This window comes from Protomyctophum bolini (genome assembly GCF_963924005.1).
Source record: "Protomyctophum bolini genome assembly, chromosome: 3".
Taxonomy (NCBI): domain Eukaryota; kingdom Metazoa; phylum Chordata; class Actinopteri; order Myctophiformes; family Myctophidae; genus Protomyctophum; species Protomyctophum bolini.
Window position 1 is genome coordinate 1,565,983 of NC_137864.1, and position 22,982 is coordinate 1,588,964.

The 22,982-nt window shown below is 39.6% G+C and overlaps 1 protein-coding gene across 3 annotated transcripts in view; it reads left to right on the forward strand.

Annotated features, from left to right (window-relative positions):
• Window positions 1–4,592: 4,592 nt before the first annotated feature.
• Window positions 4,593–22,982, forward strand: part of LOC308312931 (uncharacterized protein) — a 43,686-nt gene continuing 25,296 nt past the window's right edge. For 2 of the 3 annotated variants that reach the window (XM_080759732.1, XM_080759735.1), the window contains exon 1: window positions 20,536–20,668. Coding sequence is in view for 1 of the 3 variants with exons in the window: in XM_080759734.1 (XP_080615860.1) it covers window positions 5,542–5,635 (94 nt within the window). In the remaining 2 variants the exon portion in view is untranslated. Of the gene's footprint in view, window positions 4,683–5,541; window positions 5,636–20,535; window positions 20,669–22,982 lie in introns of those variants that run through there. The other variant, XM_080759734.1, reaches the window with a different exon arrangement.

Sequence of the window (22,982 nt, forward strand, 5' to 3'; positions counted from 1 at the left end):
GTGAGCCGACCAGAGCTGACGTAAGCCATGATGTCACAATTTTTGCGTATCCACCGTTTTGCCTGTTTATATGGAGACCATAGGAAACGGCGTTCTAAAAGATTTCCACTCTACTTCGTTGCGTTTTCACCTCCTGTGAACACGGTTCTTGTCTAAATGACAGCAGCAAACGATACTTTATTTTGCCGTTTTTTATGAACACCATCCTCGTGTAAAGATCACCTTAGTTGACCCCCAGACGAAGATCAACAAAGACCCCACCCTAGACCCCCACCATGATGGCACAACAAACCCCAGTCCAGACCCCCACCATGAAAACGAAGACCCCACCTATGACCCCCATGCATGATGCCAACCCAAACCCCAGTCCAGACCCCCACCATGAAAACAAAGGGGGCGAACTATCCCTTTAAGAAAGATATTGATGAAATGTGTACATATGATTGTACTTTGGAGATTTACATTTGTATATGCGTTGTGACACATTGTGAGCTTGTAGATCGTCTATTTTCAAATGATTTCGTGCACATTTTGAACAATGAAATGGGACCTTTTTGATGCAGACACTTTTGTACTTTTACCGGAGTACAATAAATAGAAGACTGCTTGTAACGGCGTACAGCTACATTGCAGTATTGATACTATTACTGAAGTAAAACATACTTTTTCCAGCACTGCCCCAAATGTTTAAAGTTTTTTTTAAAGTGTTGTGATCGAGCTTGTAGATCTGCTGCTTTCAGCAAGTGTAAAATCTTATGATATTTAGTCGACTAAAACTAGACTAACACTAAAACATTTAAGGTGATATGTGCATGTTGGCCATAGAAAGTGCGTGTGCATAGACACGAGACCAATACAGTAAATAAAGTGCTTATCATAAGGTTATCTCGTTGGTCTACCCACAGCAGCATTTATTGTGCAAATAGAGACAGGGACAAAGGAATGTTTGTGCCTGTTTTTTGTGGCACAATATGGGGCTCGCAGGCGAAGGCCGGATGGGAGAAGGATGTACTCTCCGTGTAGAGGGTGAGCAGTATCAGATCGGATGCACAGGGCTTTGTTAAGCACCTGTTTCTTAAAGATAATGGTCTAGGCTGTTCATCTGTGAGCCAATTCTTTAATAGGCCACTTTTACAATTTCCCCTGATGCAGAGATTACTATATACCAACAGATACTCGAGAAAGAAATGACGGACTCGATGTAGGCACTGTAAAACAGTTTTATCAGAGTCTTGTCGACATTGAACTAAATTTCCTTAGATATAGTACAGGCGTTGTTGACCTTTTTTATACATCACATAAGTATTTAGGTCGAATTTCAGCTTGTCATCAATAATTGTGCCTAGATATTTGTAGCTGGGTACAATATCTACGGTCTGTCCATTGACAAACACTCCTCTGGGGGGATTGTGCGGAGCGTCTAAAATCTATGCATTATAGCTCTTTTGTTTTAGAGACATTAAGCTGCAAGAAGGCAGTCACACCAGGATAGAAAGTCGTCTACCACTTGCCCGTGACCGAGTCGTCAGCGTACTTAATGATTAATCTGTTGTGGAAATGGCTAACACAATTGTTGGTATAAATAATGTAAAGAAAGGCAGATAAAACACAACCCTGAGGCGAGCCAGTAGAAGATGTCAGGAAGCTAGACAGTATCTCGTTAACCCTTACACGTTGAGATCTGTTAGTTAGGAAGTCAAGAATCCAGCCCGCCAGACAAGGATCTACACCAAAGGAGTTAACCATGTCAACCATGGTATGGTATTAAATGCTGAGGAAAAATCAATAAAGAGCAGGCTGGCATGGGTTTTATCACCTTCAAGACGTTTGTGCAGGAGATTAAGAGATAAGAGCGCCCCTCACTTCACACAGGTGTGTTTTTTTTGTTAAACATCTGCATTGATGTACAAGAGGTGTACACAAGTAATGTTTTGCCTGTTATCTCTCCTAATGGTATACAACATCAATACAGCACGGAATTGTGGACAAAATCTAATGCAAAAAAATGAAAAATCTAATATTCTTTAGTTTTGGACTTTGGTTCTGAGAGGCTAAATGTCATCAAACGGTGGTTCCGTGGCTCAGATGGGTCTGAGAGGCTAAATGTCATCAAACGGTGGTTCCGTGGCTCAGATGGGTCTGAGAGGCTAAATGTCATCAAACGGTGGTTCCGTGGCTCAGATGGGTCTGAGAGGCTAAATGTCATCAAACGGTGGTTCCGTGGCTCAGATGGGTCTGAGAGGCTCAAGGTTTATTAAACTACGGTGACGTCCAGTTGATTCTCCTCGTAGAGATCATGATGACACCAGGGAGGGAGGTATCACTCAAGGTTTATTAAACTATTATGGGACGTTGGCGTCACAACAGATGAAGGAAGAAAGACGAAGACGTAATAAAAACAAGATGCTGTTCGACAACGTAGATAAGACATATCCTGTCTTTTGCCAAGACTTTGGCAAGACTTTTGCCACGTGCCTCTGTGGCCGTTGTCTGTGCATGGTAACTTATAGATTTGAACCCATTTAGGCCTGACATCAAGATTATTTGAAAAATAATCTTCTAAATGGATAGTTTTCGGAACTACCTACTGTACATGTTTCTATATCAGTGGTGCTCAATGTTTCAGGTCAAGGACCCCAGAAATGATAATTAATGTAATTGGCCGCCGACCCCTTTTTGAAAAACATGTTGTTCCAGGGACCCCCCCTCCCCCCCCCGGAAGGAAAGATTTGAGTTAAAAACGTTTTCACGATTAAAAAAATAAATGTCAGATCTACAAGCTCGTAGCTTATCTTATACTTTATAGCCATTGAAAAATAGCAGATCTACAGGCTCATACGAGCTTGTAGATCTGTTTTTTTTTTTTTTTTTTTTTTTTATGTGGCGCAAGTCTTTGAATATATTTTCTATAGCGAACGTTTTAAACTAAAATCTTTGCTTCTGAGTTGTTCCTGGAACAACATATTTTCAGATGGGGGTCGGTGGCCATTCAATTATATATAATCTTTGGGGGTCCTTGACATGAAATATTGAGCACCACTGATACAGAAACATGAGGTATTTCAGAAAACTGTCAGGATTTAGAAAACACTTTTTAAATGTCGACGTCAGGCCTAAATGGGAAAGGAGTTGAGTAGTTCAAAGTAATAAAGTGACGCCACGGTTCAGGTACATAAAGTCCATAGAACAGAATACAGCACTCACGTTGTATCCACTATACTGTAGGATGCTTGTTCATTTTTTCAGTTTCCCCCAGCAGAAACATTTTATACCATTATGCGCACACAGAATGCTCTCTGTGTGTGTGTGTGTGTGTGTGTGTGTGTGTGTGTGTGTGTGCAAGCTTGTATGTAGATACAAGCTTAACACTGGTGCTCAACAGGGAACCATCTTATCCCCCTTTCTTTTCTCCTTATACACAAATGAATTCCAGTTAGACCAGGATATGTTTACGTTACGTTTGTAAATGGTGCATTTATATAGCGCCTTTATCCAAGGTGCTTTACATATAGATTGTGCATTACGCTCACCCATTCACACACCTTTACATAGATTGTGCATTACATTCACCCATTCATACACACATTCACACCTTCATATAGATTGTGCATCACATTCACCCATTACACACACATTCACACATGCACCTTTACATAGTGCATTACATTCACCCATTCACACACACATTCACAAACATTCACACACCTTTACATAGATTGTGCATTACATTTACCCATTCACACACACATCCACACACCTTTACATAGATTGTGCATTACATTCTCCCATACATTCACACACATTTACATAGATTGTGCATTACATTCACCCATTCACACAAACATTCACACACCTTTATATAGATTGTGCATTACATTCACCCATATTCACACACCGATGGCAGCGGAAACCATGCAAGGCACCAACCAGCACATCAGGAGCAATTAGGGGTTCAGTGTCTTGCTCAAGGACACTTCCACACTAACTCTGGGGGAGCCCGTGTTCGAACTGGCAACCTTTGCGGTTACCATCCAGTCACTCTACCCCTGAGCCACCGACCGCCCCTGTTTGTTTTAGTATGGGGATAATATGGCCTTGGCCTTACTGAAAAAGGGGGACACAGAGGAAGCATACAGAGTATACTCAGCTCAGAACTGGTGTGATAAAAGCTCCTTAGGGATCAAAGAGACTTGTCATTCATGAAAAAGAACCATTAGGATTAGTGGACAAATAGTAGAGATAGTAGACCATTTTAAATACTTAGGCACATATATTGACAGAAAACTCAATTTCAGTGAAAATACTGACCAGATTTAAAAAAAAACTTGTAACCAACGCCGCAAGCTCAACTCCTTTAGAGAGAGTGTGTGTGTGTGTGTGTGTGTGTGTGTGTGTGTGTGTGTGTGTGTGTGTGCGTGCGCATGCGTGCGTGCGTGCGTGCGAAGCACATCTCATCTACTTTGGAGAACATGGCGTTTTCTGTTATGACTCATACATCAGTGACCAACCACAGGATCGTCATGGCAAGGTCACACTTTTTTGTTTGGTTAAGTGTTCATAAGTCCATAAGTAACTCCTTATTCTATTGCATCAGGTTCTGATCTACATTCATCTCAGAAGCATCGAGCCAACAGGACAACAGCTTTGAAGCATCGAGCCAACAGGACATCATCTTTGAAGCGGTGAGTCCATTTTCTGTCCACTTTAATGTTATTTTATATAATGTTGATTGTACATACAGAACACCACCACCACTACTCTCGTGTCTCAAAGGGCTCCTACGGACGGCTGCAATTCCAAACTGGCCCCCGTAAAGTCTGAAATCCCCCCACCCCTTTTTCCCCTCACTGTATACGTTTCTTTTCCCTTTTTAAAGGGAAGGGTCTCTAAATGTTTTGATGAATTGAACAAGGTGGACCCTCTTGTAAACAAGTGTAATGCTTAATTGGATCGTCCACTCACAGTTAACAGTTTTTGTATCGAGTTGTGCTTGAAATGTATACTGTAATTCTGCCAACGTCATCAATACTTAAGTACATCAATACTGTACTCTAGTACAATTTTGAGGTATTTACTTTTCACTGTACTGTATTTCCAATTTCCAGTACTTTCTCAGAGGCATTTATTTTTACTTTTACTCAACTTTGTTGATTTTGAATTTTTTAGTTATTGTAGTTACTTTGGAGATTTTAATCTTGATTAGAAAATGCATTATCCACTTCAACGCTATACATTTTTGCAATTTGGAAATAGCCGATCTACAAGCTCTCAATGCGTCGCAACGCGACGCATTGAGAGCTTGTAGATCGTCTATTTTCAATAGATTTTGTACAAATGTTGAACTTGTGAAGTGGGACATTCTGCAATATGAGTATACTTTAAGTACATTTTGATGCTGATACTTTTGTACTTTTACTCAAGTGCATTTTCAATTCCGTACTTTTACTTGTAACGAAGTAGTTCTAAATTGCAGTATTGGTACTTTTACTTAAGTAAAACTTTTTCCACCTCTGGCCTGCTCTTCATTCCTACTGTCCGCAGATGAAGCTGTGTCTCCTGATCTGCGTGGCCTCCATGTTGGCTCCAGCTGTGCCGGCTGACAGCCTGTCTGACCCCCCCACTGGTGACAGTGACGGTATGTACACAGGCTTTAATTTAAGGGGATAGTTCAGAATCTTTTAACTTAAGCATGTATGAAATACTTTGGTGAAATATTAAGTAGTTCCGGGGGGGGGGGGGGGGGGGGGGGGGGGCACTCATTAATTAATGAATCCACAGAACTATAGCGTCATTTGTATTGTTGACCAATTTCTAAAATATTTGTGCAACTTTTGTAAATTCTTTAACCCTCTATCACACGGAACTATGTTTTTTGTGTCCATATCACTACGCCCAAAAAATAGTTCCATGTGATAGAGGGGTCAAAGTTGAACGAAAGTTGTGCAAATATTTTAGAAATTGGTCAAATGGCGTTAGTTTTGTGGCCTAATTTACTTAATGCATGGCCCCAGTGCCCCCCCCCCCCACAAAAAACTGCTTAATATTAATACAGTTGCAACCACTATATTAATGGCAAGTATTTCATACAGCTTCATTTCAAAAGATCTGAACTATCCCTTGAAGGACAACTTCACCAGTTTTCAACATATCTTCATATAATTGGTCCTCACCACTGTCACCAGGGGTCACAGGGGTCACGACATGTCCTACAGAGGTCAGGGGTCACCGACATGTCCTACGTAGAGGTCAGGGGTCACCGACAAGTCCTACATAGAGGTTAGGGGTCACCGACATGTCCTACATAGAGGTTAGGGGTCACAGACATGTCCTACATAGAGGTCAGGGGTCACCAACAAGTCCTACAGAGGTCAGGGGTCACCGACAAGTCCTACAGAGGTCAGGGGTCACCGACATGTCCTACATAGAGGTCAGGGGTCACCAAGTTAACCCATTCTGGGCGGGAACCCCTTTTGGTGTTTTAAGTTATGTTATTCTTTAGCTATTCTTTAGCTATTTTTGAAACATCGTGAAAATGTGGTCCAAATCTTTTTATACATTCTTTCAGAGAGAACGTTTTTAACTCAAATCTTTGCTCCTGGAACAACATATTTTCAGATGGGGGTCGGTGGCCAAATACAGATAATTCTGGGGGTCCTTGACATGAAAAAGGTTGAGCACCACTGACATAGAGAAACACAGGGTTTTTCAGAAAACTGTCATGATTTAGAAGACATTTGGTAGAAATTATGTTTTACTTTGGTAACAGTGGACGGTAACTGTTAGATAATTATGTCTTATCTGTTTACAAACTAATGCCCAGTGGTCAATGTCCCATATCCTCATGAACTTTGGCCCATGCCATATAGGTCATACATATTGTCACCTTATTCTCCCATATCATCATTTTACCCTTAGTCTATTGCCTGTTTACACAGGGTTGCTCCTCTAATCAATTCATGTCATGTCATCCATGTTTATGGCCAAAATATGTTTTCATCTGTCCCATTTTATATCTTATTCAGTCTCCATGTTGTCTGTCCCCAGTCAAGTTAACTCACAATGAGAGGTCTACTACATGTACTTGACCTTGGCCTAGTGAGAAAAGAGATAGCTGCTCACTGGGAGTCAGGGAGTGTTTTTCTCTGCCGAAAGTTCACAGTGCAGGGAAAGTTATCAACAAGTTGCCTGGCAACGCCTGCCTAGGTGCTTTCCAGGCTCCAAGCGGTATCAATGTGCGGAACAGAGGAGATGAATTCTACGTCTCATCATCCATGTGCTGGTCCAATGAGTGCTCGACAACCACCGCCAACCCTGGTCTGGTCATCTGACATTGCGGACATGAATCATCTCCAGCCAATGAACTTCATATCAACACATCTGCATCTGTGATCTGCACTATTAATGCCTGGGACATACTGTGAAGAGCAGTTCAGTTCAGTTCAGTTCGGATCCATTTTGGAACCATTTGAATACTCATGAACCATTATTATGTTTGTCTTTGGTAACAGGTTTATCATGGACATGGTATAACTGGGGGAAACAGGTGGTAGACCAAATCAACAGCAATACGGTGAGTCAATAATGCTGCTGTTTTTATGAATGAGTGTACAGTCATGTAAATAATAATAATAATAATAATAATAATAATAATAATAATAATAATAATAATTATTATTATTATTATTTTTCTGCATTCTGTTGAACCTTTATAACTCCTATACTCTTCATTCTGTTCTCAGTTTGAAAACAAGATCATTATGGTGAGTCAATAATGCTGCTGTTCAGTTTTTATGAATGACTTCGAGAACCGTGTACAGTCATGTAAATTATTATAATAATACTACTGCTACTACTAATAATAATAATAATTATTATTATTTCATTTTTTTTGCTGCATTCTGTTGAGCCTTTATAACTCCTATACTCTTCAATGCTGGTGTTCAGTTGTTACGAATGACTATCAACTAACTACTTCAAGAACCGTGTATAGTCATGTAAATAATAATAATTATTATTATTATTACTTGCGCAAGCAGAGCGTGCAAGTAATAATTTCGCCCGGTCTTCGTTCACCGTGACAGCCAACCCGCCATTTGATGTGTATATGCAAAAAAAAAACAGCAAATCTGTGCCTGGTTTGCTGGGACCAGATTACATAAATGACCATATGTCTTACGTCATCATTTAGAGCTAGTCATACGTATACTATATACATAATCAGTAAAATAAAATAGAAAATTGTGCCTGATCTGCTGGGACCAGAGTACGTGCTGTGTATATGTATGACTAGCTCTCAATGATGACGTAAGAAATATGGTCATTTATGTAATATGGTCCCAGCAAACCAGGCACAAATCTGCCGTTTTATTTGCATACCCATCAAATGGCGGGTTGGCTGTCACGGTTTTTGGCGCAAAGTAACCACAGTATACCGCTAATCAACTTACAACTACATACTCTATATATATAGTATATGTATAACTGCTCTCAATGATGACGTAAGTAATACAACATTATTATGTGTATTTCTTATATAGATAGAAACTTGAACCATACTTAATAATACTATAGGTGTTTACATGCATAAAGTAGATAGGTAGCAAATAGACATTTCAAACGTTCCTTCACAGAGATACTGAGATTCCACAGTTTACAGCAGTCGAAAATACTTGCGCGTTCTGCTTGCGCACTAGTTGGCCATTTATGGCCTACTAGTGTGCAACAAGCAAGTATGCACTCGACAGAGTGCAGTTCTAGTTATTATTATTATTTTGCTACATTCTGTTGAGCCTTTATAACTCCAACTCTTCTTTCTGTTCTCAGGAGGAGATCAAGATCCTTAAGGTGAGTTAATAATGCTGCTGTTCAGTTTTTATGAATGACTTCGAGAAACGTGTACAGTCATGTAAATTATTATAATAATACTACTACTACTACTACTACTAATAATAATTATAATAATAATAATGATTATTATTATTATTTTTTTGCTGCATTCGGTTGAGCCTTTATAACTCCTTTACTCTTCATTCTGTTCTCAGGACGACATCAAGAGCAATAAGGTTATTGCAGATGCTAATACGGTGCGTTAATAATGCTGGTGTTCAGTTGTTACGAATGACTATCAACTAACTACTTCAAGAACCGTGTATAGTCATGTAAATAATAATAATAATAACAATAACAATAACAATAACAATAACAATTATTATACTCCAACTCTTCATTCTGTTCTCAGGCCCGGATCGCTGAAATAATCAACACCATTCATATTGTGAGTCAACAATGTTCTGCTGTTCAGTTTTTACCAAAGACTAACAACTAGTACTTCTAATACCATGAACACATGTACGGTTAACATGTTTTAGTACTTCTAATACCATGAACACATGTACGGTGAACATGTTTTAGTACTTCTAATACCATGAACACATGTACAGTTAACATGTTTTAGTACTTCTAATACCATGAACACATGTACGGTTAACCATCCTGAAACTGTTTTTCGTCTTATATCCATATTCACTGTCATAGCACATCACAGTACAGGAGAACCTCAAGAACATCAAGAGCAATAAGGAGATTGCAGATGCTAATACGGTGTGTTAATACATGGTGTTCAGTTGTTACGAATGACTATCAACTAACTACTTCAAGAACCGTGTATAGTCATGTAAATAATAACAATAATAATAATAATAATTATTATTATTATTATTATTATTATTATTAATATTATTATTATTTATTTTGTTTTTGCTGCATTCTGTTGAGCCTTTATAACTCATACTCTTCATTCTGTTCTCAGGAGGACATCAAGATCATTAAGCCTATTGCAGATGCTAATACGGTGCGTTAATAATGCTGGTGTTCAGTTGTTACGAATGACTATCAACTAACTACTTCAAGAACCGTGTATAGTCATGTAAATAATAATAATAATTATTATTATTATTAACCTTATTATTATTATTTTAATTTTTTTATTAGCATAATGCATTCCATGCACTCCATAGCCCTAGACCATCTGGACATATGACCTCATTAACAGGAACAGGTCCTATTGAGTGAAATTTGGTGTTTTTATTTTTACATTTTGTACAATAAATTCTTATTATTTATTATTTTATCTTTAGGAATAGGCTACCCCACTGAGATAGTATCTCGTTTTCGAGAGGGTCCTAACTGTACAATCAGTATTTTAGTTGTAGTTGTATAGAGCAAGTATAATGTTTTAAGGCATAAATTATGTCTCATTAGCTGCAGTAGCACACAGTGAACTGACACAGCAACACAACACAACTAACTGACTGACTTCAGTAATTATTATTATTATTATTATTGCTGGATTCTGTTCAGCTTTTATAACTCCAACTCTTCTTTCTGTTCACAGGAGGAGATCAAGAGCATTAAGGTGAGTCAATAATGCTGCTGTTCAGTTTTTATGAATGACTTCGAGAACCATGTTCAATCATGTAAATTATTATAATAATAATACTAATAATAATAATGATAAAAATATTAATAATAATAATTATTATTAACCTTATTATTATTATTAAAACAAAATTATTAGCATAATGCATTCCATGCACTCCATAGGCCTAGAGTCGACCATCTGGACATATGACCTCATTAACTTGCGACAGGAACAGGTCCTATTGAGTGAAAATTTCTTTATTTATGAAAGAAATAAAAGATTTTAAGGTGTTTTTATTTTTACATTTTGTTTTAAATTCTTATTATTTATTATTTTATCTTTAGGAATAGGCTACCACATTGAGATAGTATCTCATTTTCGAGAAGGTCCTAACTGTACAATCAGTATTTTAGTTTTAGTTGTAGAGAGCAAGTATAATGTTTTAAGGCATAAATTATTTGTCTTATTAGCTGCAGTAGCACACAGTGAACTGACACAGCAACACAACACAACACAACACAACACAATTAACTGACTGACTTCAGTAATTATTATTATTATTATTATTGCTGGATACTGTTCAGCTTTTATAACTCCAACTCTTCTTTCTGTTCTCAGGAGGAGATCAATAGCCTTAAGGTGAGTCAATAATGCTGCTGTTCAGTTTTTATGAATGACTTCAAAAACCATGTACATGTAAATTATTATAGGGTAATGGGGCACGCAACACGCAACACAACTGACAGACTTCAGTACCACACAGTAAACTAACACAGCAACACAACACAACTGACTGACTTCAGTACCACACAGTAAATTAACACAGCAACACAACACAACTGACAGACTTCAGTACCACACAGTAAACTAACACAGCAACACAACACAACTGACTGACTGATTTCAGTAATTATTATTATTATTGCTGGATTCTGTTCAGCTTTTATAACTCCAACTCTTCTTTCTGTTCTCAGGGGTTGATCTCAGATCAGGTGAGTCAATAATGCGGCTGTTTTTATGAATGACTTCGAGAACCGTGTTCAGTCATGTAAATTATTATAATACTACTACTACTACTACTAATAATAATAATAATTATTATTATTATTATTATTATTATTATTTTTTGCTGCATTCTGTTGAGCCTTTATAACTCCTATACTCTTCATTCTGTTCTCAGGGCACAATTGATGAGGATGAGGTGAGTCAACAATGTTCTGCTGTTCAGTTTTTACCAATGACTAACAAATAGTACTTCTAATACCATGAACACATGTACGGTTAACATGTTTTAGTACCATGAACACATGTACGGTTAACATGTTTTAGTACTTCTAATACCATGAACACATGTTTTAGTACTTCTAATAACATGAACACATGTGCGGTTAACATGTTTTAGTACTTCTAATACCATGAACACATGTTTTAGTACTTCTAATACCATGAACACATGTTTTACTACTTCTAATACCGTGTGTACACATGTATGGTAAACGTTTTTTAATAACTCCAACTTCTTTCTTTTGTCTGAAGCGTATATTGGCATACCGCAGTGAGTAAACGGTGAGTCAACATGTCCTGCTGTACAGTTTGACTGAATGACATTCCAGTACTACAGATGAAAAACAGTTTAAGTCCACACTAATTATCCATAATGTATAAATGATGGATAAGGGGTCAGGAGAACCAGGGGCCTTTTCGTGGAGGGGTCAGAATAAAATTTGGACTTAGGACCTGAGGACGATTCTACAAATGTCTTCTAAATCCTGACAGTTTTCTGAAAAACCTCATGTTTCTATGTCCGTGGTGCTCAAACTATTTCATGTCAAGGACCCCCAAAAATGTAATTGGACCCCCCCCCCCCATCTGAAAATATGTAGTTCCATACCCCCCCCCAGAAGCAAAGATTTGAGTTTAAAACTTTCGCTCTGAAAGAATATAAGATAAAAGATTTGCGCCACATTTTCACGATTTCAATAGCTAAAGTATAGACCAAAAGGGGTTCCCATATCCTGAATGGGTTAAACTGTTTTTCGTCTTATATCCATATTTACTGTATACACAGACAGGGACTTGTCGTGCATGCATAGGCATCAAGCCCCCCCCGCCCCCCCCCCCGCACAAAAATAGTAGATCTACAAGCTCGAGCCTGTAGATCTGTTATTTTCGCAATTTTTGTCCAAAAGTGATCTCTTACGGGATTTCAGCCCCTGCCCCTCTAACAATCTCTGCACGTCCTGCTATCAAACTACTACAATGTGAGCTACATCACACATGGTTGTCATTCAGTACAATTATATATATCATCTTTATTTCCATATCACATAAACATAAAAAACATAACAAACAACAAAGTACAGTAGTGCATATAAAAGTACTGACAGAAATGTTAGCTATATCACACAAGTGGTTGTCATTCTGTACAATGTTGCTACAAGTTTAAGTGGTTGTTCAACCAGCATGGAGGCACAACGTATCAGTGGTAGGAAAAGTCAGTGCCCCCACAGAGCAGTGGAGTTAAGTGTTTCCACTGTCAGTTACATTAAGGAAGTATTTAGACAGGTACATGGGTATCTTAGTGAAGTATTTTTTACAATTTAGGCATTTAGCTCTCAATCCAGGGCGATTTACATTAAGCAAGAACAAAAAGGCATGGGAATACATCACATATACATAAAATGCATTTATCATGAAACATGCGTAAGCTAAGAACGTAACTAGAACATATTCTATACAATGACACTATACATATAAACTATATACTATACTATGCTATACATATGCACTATGAAGTGCTATGACTACATACAATGCATTTTTAGACAAGTACATGGGTATCTGTCTAAATACTTCCTTAATGTTAACGAAGTCCAGAGAAATCTAGTTGTATTATCACTAGTCTTTATTTCTCTTTAAATGTATTATGTATCTATAAAACACTTGTCTTTGTGTACCAATAGATGAACAAAGCTCTATAGTGCTCCTGACCTGTGTTTAAAGGACAACTTTAGTTTTTTTCAACCAAGGTTCATGTTTTAGGTTGTTATTAGAGAAAGTAAAAGATGAGTGTTAATTATTTTTCATTTGCTGCTAACTTTCGTTTTAGGGATTTTAGCTGTTTTTGACAGGGGGGCGGGGGCATTCGAGCATGTGGCTAAATATGTATTTTTTTTACAAAATATTATAGCGACTTTTTTTTGGTTGAAAAAAACAAAAGTTGTCCTTTAAATGTATTATGTATCTAAAACACTTTGAATTGTCTTTGTGTACCAATAGATGAACAAAGCCATAGTGCTCCTGACCTGTGCTGACACCATGAGACCCCTAGTGGACACCAACCAGATGACCACGAGGGACGAGGAGGATGGATTACAGTGATAACTGAATTGATCTAAGTGTTATCGTCACAGTGTTCTGTCAAGACAGCTCAATAAATGAGAAATGAGCTTCAAGTTCACAGAAGAGTTTTTTTTATATATAGTTGTAGTGCGTGAATAATCCCCCCCCCCCCCCCCTAGGACCTTCCTCCGGAAAGCTCAAAATACCTTCTTAGAAATAAGAGTGCGAGATACAGGTCCCAAATTGGCTCTGATAACCAGTTATTCAACACAGAGCACACTAGCCAACAACAGAATAAAAAGGAATTTTGAGAACCGAACGGACGATCTTCTAAAACATTATAAAATTATATCGGCCTACAGAAAAAATAAAAACCTTAAAGATTATCTAGTACACAGCAAGCTAAAATAAATCAACACACCAGCACGCCAGGGACCAGAATACTTCAAACCCAAACAATTAGTAAAAAATAGAACCACAAAACGCGTTTTAGAGATTAAACAACAAATAACAGCCAGAACCAGCAACTGCATTTATTTAATCACATGTGAAAAATGTGGTTTACAATATGTCGGAGAGACAGGTAAAACAATAGGTACTAGGCTGGGACGACACAGATACAATATTAACAATGCCAAAAAGACAACCACAAGATTGGTGCAACATTTCATGGCGCACGGCATTGAAGCTCTAAAATGCGCTGGACTTCAACACAATCCTAACTGGACAGTAGGACAAAGACGTTTTAATGAAAAACAGTGGATTAAGAACCTCAACACGGATTTTCCTGGAGGCTTAAACATGCCTAAAATCAGATCTTGAACACTACAAAACTTAAACTCAGGATTAAACTGGAGAAATCTAAAAGTGATTGGATCAGACTTCCTTCGGATACATGACGAATGCATTTATTCCTTGCATTGTGCCTACACATGTTGCGACCTGCGGTCGCAACATGTGTAGGCACAGTGCACTGAAGTCTTTTAATTTCCCCCCCCCCTTTAGCTACTTTAGCTATTGAAAAACAGCAGATCTACAAGCTCGTAGCACGGCACTGAGTGCAGCGCTACGAGCTTGTAGATCTGCGATTTATAGAATCATCCTCAGGTCAAAATGGGTTAAGAAGAGTCTTTATGTCATGTTCAAACGTACTGCATACAGCATCAAATGATCCGGTTAGGAATATGACAAAAACAAACAATGAAATCTCCAAGAATTCAAGGCTTCATGGGGCGTGTAAGGTGTAACTGATAGAAAATCACTATATCTTTAGGCAAACTATCCCTTTAAGAAACATATTGATGAAATGTGTACATAATTATGATTGTACTTTGGAGATTTACATTATTAGCGTAGCGTTACATATTGTGAGCTTGTAGATCGTCTATTTTCAAATGATTTGGCGCACATTTTGAACTTGTGAAATGGGACCTTATGCAATGAGTACTGTTACTTTAAGTACATTTTGATGCTGACACTTTTGTACTTTTACTACAGTACAATAAATACAGGACTTCTGCTTGTGGCGTACAGCTACAGTGCAGTATTGATACTATTACTGGAGTAAAACATACTTTTTCCAGCACTGCCCCAAATGTTTAAAGTTTAAATTCACATTCAGGTGTATCGATAATTGTATATTTGTTGTATTGGTCATTTAGGTCTTATATATTACGACCACGTTCTGACCAGCTGGTGCATGAACCAGTGTTGTTTCCGTGGACTAAAACTAAGACGAAAATCTTTCGTTTTCACTGACGAAAACTAAGCCAAAACTAAGCCAAGAATAAAACTGAGACTAAATATGTTGACAATTTTGTCAACAAATAAAAGCTAGACTAAAATGTTACGAAGGGACTTGTGGACCAGAGATCCACTAATAAATAAAAGACAAGTCATTTGACACTTGGTTGCACAGCGCGACGCGTTGTGAGCTTGTAGATCTGCTGCTTTCAGAAAGTGTAAAATATTATGATATTTAGTCGACTAAAACTAGACTAACACTAAAGTGATATGTGCACGTTGGCCATAGAAAGTGCGTGTGCATAGACACGAGACCAATACAGTAAATAAAGTGCTTATCATAAGGTTATCTCCTTGGTCTACCCACAGCAGCATTTATTGTGCAAATAGAGACAGGGACAAAGGAATGTTTGTGCCTGTTTTTTGTGGCACAATATGGGGCTCGCAGGCGAAGGCCGGATGGGAGAAGGATGTACTCTCCGTGTAGAGGGTGAGCAGTATCAGATCGGATGCACAGGGCTTTGTTAAGCACCTGTTTCTTAAAGATAATGGTCTAGGCTGTTCATCTGTGAGCCAATTCTTTAATAGGCCACTTTTACAATTTTCCCTGATGCAGAGATTACTATATACCAACAGATACTCGAGAAAGAAATGACGGACTCGATGTAGGCACTGTAAAACAGTTTTATCAGAGTCTTGTCGACATTGAACTTAGCCAATTTCCTTAGATATAGTACAGGCGTTGTTGACCTTTTTTATACATCACATAAGTATTTAGGTCGAATTTCAGCTTGTCATCAATAATTGTGCCTAGATATTTGTAGCTGGGTACAATATCTACGGTCTGTCCATTGACAAACACTCCTCTGGGGGGATTGTGCGGAGCGTCTAAAATCTATGTGTCGTGTATTGGTTACTGAAGTCACATGACCAGGAAACAGGTAACGACAGGTAACAGAAATGTATAGGGACACCAAAGGTGATGTAACAGTTCTTCAGGATGTTATTGTCGAGACCGGCAGGTCGAGATAAGGGACTGATCGTTATTTATCAAAGGTTGGTATGGTGCAAAAAAGGGGGGGGTCATTAAACTATTTTTTGAGCCTGAGGGGGGGATATGTTTATTTTTATTTTGGCTTGGGGGAGGTTGTACAACTTTATTTTGCAGAATTTTGTATTTAAAAAATGTTTTGATTATTTTGTTTTTCATAGTGTTTCACTATATCTATCTATATAAAGTTTACCCTGTGTGGCGACTCTGGCGAGTGTACTTGGTATCTTCCATGTGTGCGCAACTGCGCATGCAAATAGAACAGATCTACAAGCTAACAACGTGTTGCTTGGTGACACGTTGTTACTACTAGCTTGTAGATCTGATTCTGTTCTACCAGCAAAGGTCCCTCCCCCGGCCGCTGATGTAGTTTGCTACGTCTGACGTGTACCCACTTCAAAACAGCGCGGGACAGATTGATTCTGCGTTCATAACATTTCCAGTAGAAAAAGCGAAAAATGTTTCAAGCTATGAACCGCAATGTTTGAATTGTGGGCCAGCAGCAGCAGGCCGCTGAAAAGAGCGAGTGTTGTCGGTCAGAGTCAGAGAGGAGGAAGGCGAGGAGCTGCTTAGCCAGCAGGTTGACAGCACCGCTGAGTCAGGAAAATGTCAGACTGAGATGATAATAACAACAATAATAATAATGTTGGGGCTGAGGTCGTGGATGATGTTAAGATATAAACTTCTCACAAGTTACTGTTTGTGACTGAAGTTGCTTGTGAACGAAGCTCCTCCACAGAGAAAGTAGCAAAACATCACAGGGACACCTTGAGGCCTTTATGTTGATGGGCATGGAACATTTTGATGGAAGAGACTCTACCGTCTTTGGACAACGCATCGTCAACAACTCAACATGGTGGCAGGCGAGACAGATTCTCATTCAGAATACGGTAGGGCTGGTCTAAAAGCATGCAGCTAATGCCAGCTATCATGTGCATCTTTGCGCACTCGCATTGCAATGGTGGATTGTTGGTGTGTGCGTCACAGTAGCCAGGGCTGCCATGTCTCACCCTTTGAGTGTGACAGTCACGCAATTTAACCCTGCGGTGCCATGTACTTTTGTCTGCGTATGTGGTTGTAATAGATTAAAGAAAGAGTTATACTATTCGGTGGTGCCTGGCTGGCTAAATGAGCCGAGCAGGCAGTTGAAAGTTGGGGTTGCGCAAATTGTTTTCTCTGTGGAGTATGACGTTGTAGTATTATGGTATGCGACTGCGTGACATATTTATTTAGCATTCATTCATTTTCATCATCCTGGGCTTGGGCACAGAGGCGAGGGGTGCCCACTGCCTTGGCAGCTTGGCTAGAATGACTTTACGCACAAGGCTCACCTTAAAAATAGCCATGTATCTAAGCTCATACATTTGCGTCGCGTCATCAGCGTGTTGTTGTGAGCTTGTAGGTCTGCATATGCTATTTTCGAAGCTGCCAGATTCATATTTAAATCTTTAGTTGGAAGAATGCAATGGCATATCATCAGTGTTGAGTGTTGACTATAATGTAATGACGGATATGGAACCAAATTAACCCCAGACGGCCGCCGCCTAATAAACGATTACGTTATGCTGCTATACTGTTGGTGTGAATATAAAATAAATATGGTTTATGGTGTTTGGGGGGGGGGGGGGAGGTCATATATATTCTTCCAGTCCCTGAGGGGGGGTCCCGAAAAAATATTTGGAGGCTGGGGGGGGGATGAGGTAAAATAAAAAAATGAAATCACATCTGCACCACCCCCCCCTGGTGGATAAATAACGATCAGTCCCTAAGCGATCGCTATAATAAAGAAACTAGAAAGACAATCTTGTGTGTATGATTGAATTCAGCAAGGATATAAGAACACAACATTGGCGACGAGGTGTGGAAAGCAGTTGAACGAAGTTAATCGGACATTCGGACGGCATGGAAAAGTCGGGGATACAACCGTTTGCATGCTACACGGATCCTGCTACACTCGGACCGAGGTGGACGCGATGGCTAATTTCATTAGAATTGTACGCAGATGGTAAAGGACTGATAATCGTTGAAGGAGGGGATGCGGCTGCCGCGGCCGTTGTGAAGCAGAGGAGAAGAGCTTTGCTTTTACACCTGGCGGGACCAGACGTCCAGGATGTATTTTCCACTCTACCGGACACCGGGGAGGCGACGGATTACGCGAAGACAGTCACGGCACTGAACACATACTTTGTGCCCCAAGTCAACTCAGCGTTTGCCCGCCAGACGTTTCACAAGTTGTGCCAGGAACCGGGCGAGACCATACAACAGTTTGCAACACGTCTGAGACGAACGGCGAGGGATTGTGTTTTTCAAGCAGATACGGACAACCAGATTCGAGACGCTATTCTGAATAAATGTACGTCAGCATATGTACGCAGAAAATTACTGGAGGAAGGGCATACATTGACGCTTGCCCGCACATTGGAGTTATCCTCACAATGTGAGAGGATTGAAGAACAGTTGGCGGCCATGTCTCTGGCTGAAGACAGGAGGGAGTCGAGGGACACCGAGACCGTACATTGCATCGCACAAAAAGGAGGGAAATATCCAGCATCGAGAGGGAAACCACCGGAAAGAGACCAAGAAGGCGCCACATCGGAGAGGAAATGCTTCAGATGCGGACGTGCTGATCACATGGCAAGGGATCCGAAATGCCCTGCGCGAGGACAGACATGTCACAAATGCAATGGGAGGGACCACTACTCCAAGATGTGCCGCTCAAAAGGATCAAGGAACCAAAGTGTGAACACACTGGAGGTAGAGCATGATGATGAGTTTGCATTTAATGTGAAAGAGGATGACATGTCAGAGAAACTTACATTTTGTGTGGGGGGAGTAAATGTGGAAATGTTAGTTGACTCAGGTGCTAAGAGCAATGTGATGGGAACAAATGCATGGGAAAAACTCAAGGCAGAAAAGATAAAGTGTAATTCCTATGTGCCAAAAGAAAAGAGGAATTTGTACCCGTACTCATCCAGTGAACCTCTCCCAATTAAGGGGATCTTTGAATGTGAGATTACCATTGGTAACAGGTCTGAACAGGCAGAATTCATTGTAATTAATGGTAATGGCGAACCACTTTTGGGTAGAAAGACAGCCATAAAATTGGGAGTGTTGAAAATAGGTGAAAATGTCTCTGTAGTGACAGACATCAAAGATACACTCAAGCAGCAATATCCAGATGTATTCAAGGGTGTAGGCAAATTAAACACCAAGCAGATTAGTTTATACATAGACCCACAGGTTAAGCCAGTGGCCCAGCCACTTAGACGCATACCATATCACCTCAGGGAGGCGGTGGAAAATAAAATTAAGGAATTAATTGACCTAGACATTGTGGAAAGTGTCAAAGGCCCCACCCCTTGGGTAAACCCAGTAGTGATAATTCCAAAGCCTGACAAGGATATCAGAATGTGTCTAGATATGAGGAGGGCCAATGAAGCAATTGTGAGGGAACGGTACCCCATTCCTACTGTGGATGACATTTTGCAAGGCATGAATGGCTCAACTGTGTTTAGCAAGCTAGACCTTAAATGGGGCTACCATCAGTTGGAGCTAAGGTTGCCAACCGTCCCGTAAAATACGGGTTTGTATCGTATTTGACAACTAAAAGACCTGTCCCGTAATGAACCGATACGGGACGCACTTAATCCCGTATTTTGGGGTCGTGGAAGAATGACAGCGCGTTATGGTGATTCTCAGTCGCTCACATGCGGACACTCACACATACACACACAAGCAGAAGGGGCAGCCATCTGAGCTATGGGAACAGGAGGAATACATGGAACCTGCTGTCTAGAGAGGCGCTAGGCACAGCTCATTGGTCAGTACTCTTCATAGGCATGCAGCAGAGCCAATCACTATGCAGTGTCGTATCTTAGCAACTATTTCACCAGGCTCCCGGTCCAAAACATTGAAAAAACTAATGGATGCTGTTCACAGCCAAACATCTTATCTACCTCAGAGTCAGAAAGTTCTAGTAGTGAGATATAACTAAAAAAAGAAGAAAACTAAGTGCAGAGCTGAGTGGGAAAAAGATTCGGTGGATTTTTATGAAACAAAAGCTTTGCAGTTTGAAAGTGGATATTCAACCTTTCCCTACAGCTGCAATGTTGGTGAGTTTAATGTCGTTTAATACAAGCAGATGCAAATTGGATGAATGGGGAGTCAATGGATGGTTTATGGCAAGTCACTTCATATCATTAGGCTATAATAAATCTAGAGTTGCAAATTGCAAAGGACTGTGCTGTCATCATGTGCCAGTTAGCCCTGACAGGGACACATATAGGCTACTGTAGTTCCTTGTTCATCAAGCAACTCTAGAGCAGTGGTTCCCAAACTTTTTCATGTCAAGGACCCCCGCTGTAAGCACTGGACCAGGGCTAACGGACCCTCAAATTGACACTAATGAGCCTGCGGACCCCCAATTGAAAACCTAATGCCATGGACCCCCATAAGAGAAGATAAGGCTCTAGCAGTGATTCTCAACCCGTTTAATTTCAAGGACCCCCAGTTTGTCATGCATTAGTCCACGGACCCCCATTTAATGGCATTTCTAGTTTTCTACCTCTGGAACCCCCAATTTATATTGTAAAATCTATGTTAATTTAACTCTGAGAGTATACAAATGGAACCAAATGGACCTGCACTCTCAGAGTTACACAGTGACGGCGCCAGGGGGGGGCTGGGGGGGGGCTTTAGCCCCCCCTGCTGGAGGCTCAGCCCCCCCTAAGCCCCCCCTGCCCACAAACCTAACTGTGATGAAAAATATTCATTGAATAAATAAAATATATGAAAGACAGAATTGACTTACTTTTATATAAATCATTACTATAAAATCATACTTTTTATTTTTGGAATGCTGAAATAATCCATATCCTGACTTTTAGTGCCGCTCCGTTCTGCCGTTAAAACATGCTCCTGCCCAGCGCACAGTACAGTCAAACAGCCCCCTCCCTCCTGAGCCTTGGAAGCGGAGGGGGGAGTACTCTCAGCCCGCAGTGCTCACAGTCACATACGGCACGCTCAGTACAAGTCTGTCTCGTTCTGTCACTGTGACTTCTGTCCCCATGCTGTGTTCTTAACTTCTTTAACAGGTCGCTCGTATTTCTTTATGTAAGATAAAGAATCCGATGAACACGGAGAGCCAAAGAGGACTTGTTGTTGCTGTTCCTCATGTTAGCGATAGCTGCTAAAGCTATCAACAGTAAACACAACCTTGCTAGGCTAGCAAGCTAACGTTGCAACAGGATCGTTGCGGTGTGTGTGTGTGTGTGTGTGTGTGTGTGTGTCTGTGCGTGCGTGCGGGGGGATTCCGGATATTAAAATAATAGTAGTTTGAGTATGCTGGCCATGATGCATTGAATAATATCTGAATAGAACATTAACTAGAGTTATAAATAAGGAATAGAAACCAAGATGATGTGGTTGACATCATCCATAGTTACTATGTATAATAATAATAATATACATGGATATACTATGGATTATAAACCTATAATAATAATAATTAAAATAATTATAGGCATAATATTATTATACATAGTAACTATGGGTTATAAACCTAAAATAATAATAATAATTATAATTATAGGCATAATAATAATAAAAATAATAAACATTTTAAAAACAATGAAAGTGCACAATACTGCACAGCTTTTATTTGTACTTGTGTTGTTAAACCCTAGGAAATCGCCGTGGTTGCGTGGTATCGAAAATGGTATTGAAATATCTATATATATATATATTCATATTTTTTGCCAAAATCCAGTAGCCCCTGCTAAAAAAAACTCAGCCCCCCCATAGCTCCCCCATGCACAAATGTCTGGAGCCGTCGCTGGAGTTACAGACCCATAAGGATCCATTTGGTTCCAAAGTATCATTTAGCTGGAGACCCCTTGGAACTCACTCAAGGACCCCTGGGGGTCCCCGGACCCCATTTTGGGAACCACTGGCTTAGTAACTTTAAATGTGAATTTAAACCAGGTACTGAGAAGCCTGTATGCTTTGTAAAATGGTCTGAAATAAGGTCAAGTTTATGATTTGAACATTTGCCATTTAAGGCTTAATATTTTGTATGCTGTTTGTTAAACCTATAAAACCTTATGGCATGAACTATATGTTGGAAGGGTTAGGGTAGAGCAAAGTTTTAGGTCAGTGCAGACTGCAGATTCATTCAAGTCATGTATACTTTCCAAATCATACCTTTACTAACTTTTAGATTTCGTTTTTTGTCAATTTCATACTGCTAAATGGTCAATGTAATTACTAATTAAGTACCCCAACACTGATACACTGTTATATATTTTTTTTAAACCATTAAAATCAACTAAATCATATTATAATGCAAGTAGATGTAATGACTAATATTTATTCATAATAAAAATAATGCATACTATATACTAGTAGTATATTAGTTGTGGTGGACGG